At 50.4% G+C, this 10,283-nt stretch overlaps 1 protein-coding gene across 1 annotated transcript; it reads left to right on the top strand.

Moving 5' to 3' along the window:
• Positions 1–245: 245 nt before the first annotated feature.
• Positions 246–1,175, top strand: LOC141152601 (olfactory receptor 6N1-like). The gene has a single exon (XM_073637156.1). The coding sequence runs from the start codon at positions 246–248 to the stop codon at positions 1,173–1,175; it is 930 nt and encodes a 309-aa protein (XP_073493257.1).
• Positions 1,176–10,283: the final 9,108 nt, after the last annotated feature.

Genomic DNA, 10,283 nt, shown 5'->3' on the forward strand with positions numbered 1-10,283 from the left:
AAAGCTAAAATGAATAAAATTCGGCCATCAACTCTGCTATTTTAAGAGTTTTCTGAAAACTAACTTTAAGCAGCTTAAATAAATGTTAGCAATTCTTAAAAATCAATAATAATAATTATAATATTTATTATATATTTGTAAAGTAGCTCTATGATTTACTATATAAAATTAAAAAAAATTGTGATAGCTTTAAATATAAATATGACATTTGCTTACTACCGATAATTTGACTCTATTTCATAGAAATGGCACAGAAAAATGAAAGTGTTGTTCGAGAGTTTATTTTAATGGCCTTTGTCGATTTGCACCAGATCCAGATTTTTATTTTCCTGCTTTTTTTGATGACCTATATAATTTGTGTTTTGGGAAATCTTGCGATAATCACTGTTGTGAAAACAGAACGATCACTTCAGAACCCAATGTATTTTTTCATCAGTGTGTTCTCCACTTTGGAAATTATATTTGTCTCGGTCACAGTTCCAAAACTTTTGGCCATCTTAATTGCACAAAACAACAGAGTATCCTTTGTTGGATGTTTTACACAAATGTATGTCTTCAACTCTTTAGGTGTCACCGAATGCTATCTCCTTGTAGTGATGGTGTTTGATCGATATTTGGCAATTAACAACCCTTTACATTACCCAACCATCATGACTCATACTGTTTGCGTTGGACTAGCTATATTTCCATGGATATTTGGATTTAGCATTATTTTAATACCGGCCATATTCACAGCACAGTTGGAATTCTGTGGACCTAATGTGATTGACCACTTTTTTTGTGACTTGGCTCCGTTACAAAACTTGGCCTGTTCTGATGCTTTCATCAGCAGCATTTCGACAAGTTCAGCAGCGATTATTGATGTTGTTCTACCATTTTTTATAATTATAGGATTTTATGTCAAGATCATAATAACTGTTACCAAGATCAAAAGTAAAGACGGAAAGCAGAAGGCCTTCTCCACCTGTTCATCTCATATCATCATAGCCAGCCTCTTTTATGGGGCAGCCATCATTGTGTATGTGAAGCCTAAAGGGAGCAATTATGATAAGTATCTAGCTTTTATGTATACAGCATTCACCCCAACAATTAATCCCTTTATTTACACCTTTAGGAACAGAGATGTAAAAAAGGTTTTCAGAAATTCATTAAACCGAGTCATGAGACCAACATGAAATAGTAATAAAAATTTTTTTTAAAGAAATAATCATCGATTCATCACTTGTGTTTTTTTACGTAATTTTATTTTGTTTTGTCTTTCTTTTTACTCTGAGATTATTTTTGTAATTCTTTCTTTATTGAATAACTAAAGTACTGTACATACATTGTTACAACATGGAGATTAAATAAAATGGATAGAAACATAAACAAAATAATTCAAACAAGGGAGAAGGGAGGGATGTGGGGGGGTGGTAGAAAACGAATTAGTAATGTAATTAGAGCGATATTACATACCAGCTAAACAATTGCAGATTTATATACAGTATATGTATAAATAATTGCATCTATAATATAACGGGAGATGCGCATCTCTGTCTGAAGCCTTTATACACGCCTGCGCAGTCTGGCTCCAGACAGAAGACCGCATGGAGCCATTACAGGTAAGAGGAGTATATGGCGCTGGAGATCATGGTATGGGTAGACACTGAACGCATACCGCGATCTCCAGCGCCATACTTACATACTTACCTGACCGCGAGGAGCGTTGCTGTGGCGCCTCTCTTCGCCGGAGACGGGAAGGAGTGAAGGCATCGGAATCGGCACATGAGCATGGCGCTATCCGGCGCCATTTTATTGAAGACACATTTGCAGTGTGTCTTCAGCAAAATGGTGCCGGACAGCGCGGTATGGGCACGCGCATACTCCGGCGCCGCACTCCTCCCCCTGCCTCCAGCAGAACAGGACACAGCAGCACTGTAGCACAGGGAAGAAAGGTGAGTATAAGTGTTTATTTTTTTGTATGTGTGTGTAGCATGAAAGTGATGAGGGGTACCATACATACCTGGATTGGGGGGTGAGAGGGCCACACATATGAGGATTGGGGGGATGAGGGGTATCATGCATACCAGGATTGTGGGGTGAGGGGACCATGCATACCAGGATTGGGGGGTGAGGGGACCATGCATACCAGGATGAGGGGTACCACACATTCCAGGATTGGGGGTGAGGGGACCATGCATACCAGGATTGGGGGATGAGGGGTGCCATGCATACCAGAATAGGGATGAGGGACATCATACATACCAGGATATTAATGCGGGGTAACATGCATACCAGGATGAGTGATGGGGTGCCATGCATACCAGGATGAGGGATGCCATGCATACCAGGATGAGGGGTACCATGCATACCAGAATAGGGATGAGGGGTGCAATGCATACCAGGATAAGGGATGGGGTGCCATGCATGCCAGGATAGGGATGAGGGGTGCCATGCATACAAGGATGAGGGATTGGGTGCCATGCATACCAGGTTTCTGGGATGAAGAGGTCATACATACCAGAATAGGGATGAGGTGTATCATGCATACCAGGATGAGGGATGGGGTGCCATGCGTACCAGGATTGGAGGATGAGGAGGCCATACATACCAGGATTTGTGGATGACGGGTGCCATACATACCAGAATAGGGATAAGGGGTACCATGCATACCAGGATGAGGGGTACCATACATATCAGGATTGGGATGAGGGGTATCATAAATACCAGGATTGGGGGCTGATGGGGTGCCATACATTCCAGGATTGGGATGAGGGGTGACATGCATACCAGGATAGGGATGAGGGGTGCCATGCATACTAGGTTTCTGGGATGTGGATGCCATACATACCAGAATTGGAATGAGGGGTGCCATGCATACCAGGATGAGGGGTACCATACATACCAGAATAGGGATGAGGGGTACCATGCATACCAGGATGAGGGAAGGGGTGCCATGCATACCAGGATTAGGGGATGAGGAGGCCATACATACGAGGATTGGGGGATGAGGGGTGCCATGCATACCAGAATTGGAATGAGGGGTGTCATGCATACCAGGATGAGGGATACCATACATGCCAGAATAGGGATGAGGGGTACCATGCATACCAGGATGAGGGAAGGGGTGCCATGCATACCAGGATTAGGGGATGAGGAGGCCATACATACGAGGATTGGGGGATGAGGGGTGCCATGCATACCAGGATGAGGGATGGGGTGCCATGCATACCAGAATTCGGGGATGAGGAGTGCCATACATACCAGAATAGGGATGAGGGGTAACATGCATACCAGGATAGGGATGAGGGGTGCCATGCATACTAGGATGAGGGATTGGATGCCATGCATACCAGGTTTCTGGGATGGGGAGGTCATACATACCAGAGTAGGGATGAGGGGTGCAATGCATACTAGGATGAGGGATTGGGTGCCATGAATACCAGGTTTCTGGGATGGGGAGGTCATACATACCAGAGTAGGGATGAGGGGTGCCATGCATACCAGGATGAGGGATTGGGTGCCTTGCATATCAGGAATGGAGGATGAGGAGGCCATACATATCAGAATAGGGATGAGGGTGCCATGCATAACAGGATGAGGGGTACATTCATACCAGGATAGGGATGAGGGGTATCATACATACCAAGATTGGGGAATGAGTGGTGCCATGCATACCAGGATAAGGGATGGGGTGCCATGCATACCAGGATGAGGATGAGGGGTGCCATTCATACCAGGATGAGGAATTGGGTACGATGCATACCAGGATTGAGGTATGAGGGGGGCTATACATTCCAGGATTGGGATGAGGGGTGCCATGCATATCAGGATAAGGGATGGGGTGCCATGCATACCAGAATGAGGGTGAGGGGTGCCATGCATACTAGGATGAGGGATTGGGTGCCATACATACCAGGTTTCTGGGATGAGAAGGCTATACATACCAGAATTGGAATGAGGGGTGCCATGCATACCAGGATGAGGGATGGGGTGCCATGCATTCCAGGATTGGGGCATGAGGAGGCCTTACACACCAGGAATGAGGGATGAGGGGTGCCATACATATCAAAATAGGGGGTACCAAACATACCAGGATGAGGGATGGGGTGCCATGCATACCTGGATTGGGGGATCAGTGGTGCCATACAAACCAGGATTGGGATGAGGGGTGCCATGTATATATGGGATGAAGGGTGCTATATATACCAGAGTAGGGATGAAGGGTACCATGCACATCAGGATGAGGGATGGGGTGCCATACATACCAGTTTAAGGGGTGCCAAACATACCAGGATGAGGGATGGGGTTCCATGCATACCAGGAGTGGGGGATGAGTGGTGCCATACAAACCAGGATTAGGATGAGGGGTGCCATGTATACGAAATTTGGGATGAGGGGTCCATGCATAACAGGATTGGGTATGAGGGGTGCCATGTATACCAGGATTGGGGATGAGGGGTGCCATGCATACCAGGATTGGGGATGAGGTGTGATATGCATACCAGGATAAGGGATAAGGGATGGGGTGCCATGCATACCAGGATAGGGATGAAGGGTGCCATGCATACTAGGTTTTAAGGATGAGGAGGCCATACATACCAGAATTGGAATGAGTGGTGCGATGCATACCAGGATGAGGGATACCAGGATGAGGGGTACCATACATACCAGAATAGGGATGAGGGGTACCATGCATGCCAGGATGAGGGATGGGGTGCCATGCATAACAGGATTAGGAGATGAGGAGGCAATACATACCAGGATTGGGGGATGAGGGGTGCCATACATACCAGAATAGGGATGAGGGGTGCCATGCATACCAGGATGAGGGGTACCATGCATACCAGGATAAGGGGTGGGGTGCCATGCATACCAGGATGAGGGATGGGGTGCCATGCATACCCGATTTGGGGGATGAAGGGTGCCATACATACCAGAATAGGGATGAGGGGTACCATGCATACCAGGATGAGGGGTACCATGCATACCAGAATAGGGATGAGGAATACCATGCATACCAGGATAAGGGGTGGGGTGCAATGCAAACCAGGATAGGGATGAGGGGTGCCATGCATACTAGGATGAGGGATTGGGTGCCATGCATACCAGTTTTCTGGGATGGGGAGGTCATACATACCAGAGTTGAGATGGGGGGTGCCATGCATACCAGGATGAGGGATGGGTTGCCATGCATATCAGGATTGGGGGATGAGGAGGCCATATATGCCAGGATTGAGGGATGAGGGGTGCCATACATACTAGAATAGGGATAAGGGGTACCATGCATACCAAGAGGAGGGGTACATACATACCAGGATTGGGGAATGAGTGGTGCCATGCATACCAGGATGAGGAGTTGGGTACCATGCATACCAAAATTGGGGGATGAGGGGTGCCATACATTCCAGGATTGGGATGAGGGGTGCCATGCATACAAGGATAAGGGATTGGGTGCCATGCATGCCAGGATTGGGATGAGGGGTGCAATGCATACTAGGCTGAGGAATTGGGTGCCATGCATACCAGGTTTCTGGGATGAGGAGGCCGTACATACCAGAATTGGAATGAGGGGTGCCATACATATTAGGATGAGGGGTACCATGCATACCAGGATGAGGGATGGGGTGCCATGCATTCCAGAATTGGGGCATGAGGAGGCCATACATACCAGGATTGGGGGATGAGGGGTGCCATACATACCAGAATAGGGATGAGGGGTACCATGCATACCAGGATAAATGGTACCAAACATACCAGGATGAGGGATGGGGTGCCATGCATACCAAAATTGGGGGATGAGTGGTGCCATGCAAACCAGGATTGGGGATAAGGGGTGCCATGTATACCAAGATTGGGAATGAGGGGTGCCATGCATACCAGGATTTGGGATGAGGGGTGCCATGCATACCAGAATTGGGGATGAGTGAGCCATGCATACCAGGATTGGGGGTGAGGGGGCCATTCATACCAGGATGAGGGATGTGGGGAGGCCATGCGTACCAGTTGAGATGAGGGGCCATGCATAACAGGATAGGGATGAGGAGTGCCATGCATACCAGGAAGGGGGTGGGGAAGCCATGCATACCAAGAGTAGGGATGAGGGGTGCCATGCATAACAGGATTGGGCATGAGGGGTGCCATGCATTCCAGGATTGGGGATGAGGGGTGCCATGCATACCAGGATTGGGGATGAGCGAGCCATGCATACCAGGATTGGGGATGAGGCAGCCATGCATACCAGGATTGGGGATGAGGGAGCCAATCATACTAGGATTGGGGATGAGGGGGTGCCATGCACATCAAGATTTAGGAAGAGGGGATCATGCATACCAGGATTGGGAATGAGAGGTGCCATGCATACCAGGATTGGGGGATAAGGGGTGCCATGCATACCAGGATAGGGATGAGGAAGCGATGCATACAAGGATTGGGGATGAGGGAGCCATGCATACCAGGATTCGGGATTAGGGGTGCCATGCATATCAGGATTCGGGATGAGGGCCATGCATAACAAGATTGGGGATGAGGGAGCCATGCATACCGGGATTGGGTATGAGGGGTGTCATGCATAACAGGATTGGGGATGAGGAAGCGATGCATACCAGAATTGGGGATGAGGGAGCCATGCATACCAGGATAGGGGATTAGGGGTGCCATGCATACCAGGATTGGGGATGAGGGCCGTGCATTACAAGATTAGGGATGAGGGAGCCATGCATACAAGGATTGGGTATGAGGGGTGTCATGCATAACAGGATTGGGGATGAGAGCCATGCATAAAAAGATTGGGGATGAGGGAGCCATGCCTACCAGGATTGGGCATGAGGGGTGTCATGCATAACAGGATTGGGGATGAGGCGTGTCATGCATTCCAGGATTGGGGATGAGGGGGCCATGCATACTAGGATAGGGATGAGGGTTGCCATGCATACCAGGATAAGGATGTGGAGGGGCCATGCATACCAGGATTGGGGGTGGGGAAGCCATGCATACCAGGATTAGGGATGAGGGAGCCATGCATACCAGGATTGGGGATGAGGGGTGCCATGCATACCAGGTTTGGGGATGAGGGACCATGCATACCAGGATTGGGGATGAGGGAGCCATGCATACCAAGAGTAGGGATGAGGGGTGCCATGCATAACAGGATTGGGCATGAGGGGTGCCATGCATTCCAGGATTGGGGATGAGGGGTGCCATGCATACCAGGATTGGGGATGAGCGAGCCATGCATACCAGGATTGGGGATGAGGCAGCCATGCATACCAGGATTGGGGATGAGGGAACCATGCATACCAGGATTGGGGATGAAGGGGTGCAATGCACACCAGGATTGGGAATGAGGGGGTCATCCATACCAGGATTGGGAATGAGGGGTGCCATGCATACCAGGATTGAGGGATAAGGGGTGCCATGCATACCAGGATTGGGGATGAGAAAGTGATGCATACCAGGATTGGGGATGAGGGAGCCATGCATACCAGGATAGGGGATTATTGGTGCCATGCATACCAGGATTGGGGATGAGGGCCATGCATAACAATATTGGGAATGAGGGAGCCATGCATACCAGGATTGGGTATGAGGGGTGTCATGCATAACAGGATTGGGAATGTGGGGTGTCATGCATACCAGGATTGGGGATGAGGGGGCCATGCATACTAGGATAGGGATGAGGGTTGCCATGCATACCAGGATATGGATGTGGAGGGGCCATGCATACCAGGATTGGGGATGAGGGAGCCATGCATTGCAGGATTGGGGATGATGGAGCCATGCATACCAGGATTGGGGATGAGGGGGCCATGCATACTAGGATAGGGATGAGGGGTGCCATGCATACCAGGATAAGGATGTGGAGGGGCTATTCATACCCGGATAGGGATGAGGGGCCATGCATACCAGGATATTGATGAGGAGTATCATGCATACCAGGATGAGGTATGGGGTGCCATGCATACCAGGATGAGGATGAGGGGTGCCATGCATACCAGGATAGGGATGAGGAGTACCACACATACCAGGATTGGGGATGAAGGGTGCCACGCTTGGGGATGAAGGGTGCCACGCATACAAGGATTGGGGATGAGGGTTGCATGCATACCATGATTGGGGTTGAGGGATGCCATGCATACCAGGTCTGGGGGTGAGGGGTGCCATGCATACCAGGATTGTGGGTGATGGGTGCCATGCATATCACGATTGGGGGTGATGGGTGCCATGCATATCAGGATTGGGGATGAGGGGTTCCATGCATTCCAGGATTGAGGGTGAGGGGTGCAATGCATACCAGGATTGGGGATGAGGGGTGCCATGCATACCAGGATTGGGGGTGCTGGGTGCCATGCATACCAAGATAGGCATGAGGGGTGCCATGAATTACAGGATAGGGATAAGGGGTGCCATTCATACCAAGATAGGGATGAGGGGTGCCATGAATGCCAGGATTGGGGGTGAGGGGTGCCATGCATACCAGGATAGGTATGAGGGGTGCCATGCATTACAGGATAGGGATGAGGGGTGCCATTCATACCAAGATAGGGATGAGGGGTGCCATGCATACCAGGATAGGCATGAGGGGTGCCATGCATTACAGGATAGGGATGAGGGGTGCCATTTATACCAAGATAGGGATGAGGGGTGCTATGCATACCAAGATTGGGGGTGAGGGGTGCCATGCATACCAGGATGGGGGTGAGGGGTGCCATGCATGCCAGGATAGGATGATGGGGACAGGATGGGGGCAGCACAAATACCAGGAGTGGGGCAGCACATACCAGCATGGGAGACCATATACCAATAAAAATGCTCGCCACTATCTATATATATAATCGTCTTATCCAGTCTGTCTGTCTGTCTGTCTGTCTGTCTGTCTGTCTGTCTTTCTGTCTGTCTGTCTGTCCAGGAAATCCCGCGTCGCTCATTGGTCCGGCAGCGGCCAATCAGCGCCGCGGGATTTCTGAAAAAAGATGGCGGCCGTTAGCGGCTCATCTGCGGGACGGAGCAGAAGGACCCATCTGCGGGACGGAGATGCAGCCGGGAGATGACCGGCGCGAGGCGCTCATCTCCTGGCCGGTAGCAGCGGAAGGACCGCCGGCGTTGCTGACCTCCATGCGAAAGGGAGGACCGGGGAGCGGCGCTGCGGGTCGGGATACTTCTGGTGCGAGCGCCCGCTCATGTCCCGTGTTCTCGCAGCGGAAGTAGCCGCACAGGCAGCGCCGCTCCCCGGTCCTCACCAAGACGATTCGATGATTGGTCGCGGTCTTCGGACCCGACCAATCACTGATCTTGCCGCAAAAGTTAAACACTACTGTGCTGGTTGGTCGCGGACGCTGCCCGCGACCAATCACCGACTTGGGCGCCAAATTTAAATATCGGCCGCGACCAATCACCGATCTTGGCTCCACATTTAAACACCGCTGTGCTGACTGGTCGCCGACGCTGGGCGCGACCAATCACCCATTTTGGCGCCACATTTAAATAGCGTCCGCGACCAATCAGCACAGCGGTGTTTAAATGTGGAGCCAAGATCGGTGATTGGTCGCGGCCGATATTTAAATTTGGCGCCCAAATCGGTGATTGGTCGCGGGCAGCGTCCGTGACCAATCAGCACAGTAGTGTTTAACTTTTGCGGCAAAATCACTGATTGGTCGTGGGCCAAGACAGCGAACAACCACCGATTTGTGCGGCACATTTAAATAGCGGCCGCGACCAATTGGATGTCAGCGCCGTTCCCAGTTCCTCCCTTCACACCCTAGCCGCATGGATGTCAGCGGCGCTGCCTGTGCGGATACTTCCGCTGCGAGAACCCGGGACATGAGCGGGCGCTCGCAGCAGAAGTATCCGGACCCGCAGCGCGGCTCCCCGGTCCTCCCTTGACACCCTAGCCGCTGATGTCCCCACAGTATCCGCATGGTGTTACAAAGGTCCGGACATTTGTGTTAAAAATCGCTGATTGGTCGCCGATGCTATTTAAATGTGGAGCCAAGATCGGTGATTGGTCGCGGCCAATATTTTAATTTGGCGCCCAAATCTGTGATTGGTCGCCGTCTTGGCCCGCGACCAATTACTGATCTTGCCGCCAAAGTTAAACACTACTGTGCTGATTGGTCGCGGATGCTGCCCGCGACCAATCACCGATTTGGGCGCCAAATGTAAATATCGGCCGCGACCAATCACCGATCTTGGCTCCACATTTAAACACCGCTGTGCTGATTGGTCGCGGACGCTATTTAAATGTGGCGCCAAAATCGGTGATTTGTGGCGCCCAGCGTCGGCGATCAATCAGCACAGCGGTGTTT

Source organism: Phyllobates terribilis, unplaced genomic scaffold (assembly GCF_046119375.1).
Source record: "Phyllobates terribilis strain yellow unplaced genomic scaffold, ASM4611937v1 Scaffold_6__1_contigs__length_29720123, whole genome shotgun sequence".
NCBI classification, from domain to species: domain Eukaryota; kingdom Metazoa; phylum Chordata; class Amphibia; order Anura; family Dendrobatidae; genus Phyllobates; species Phyllobates terribilis.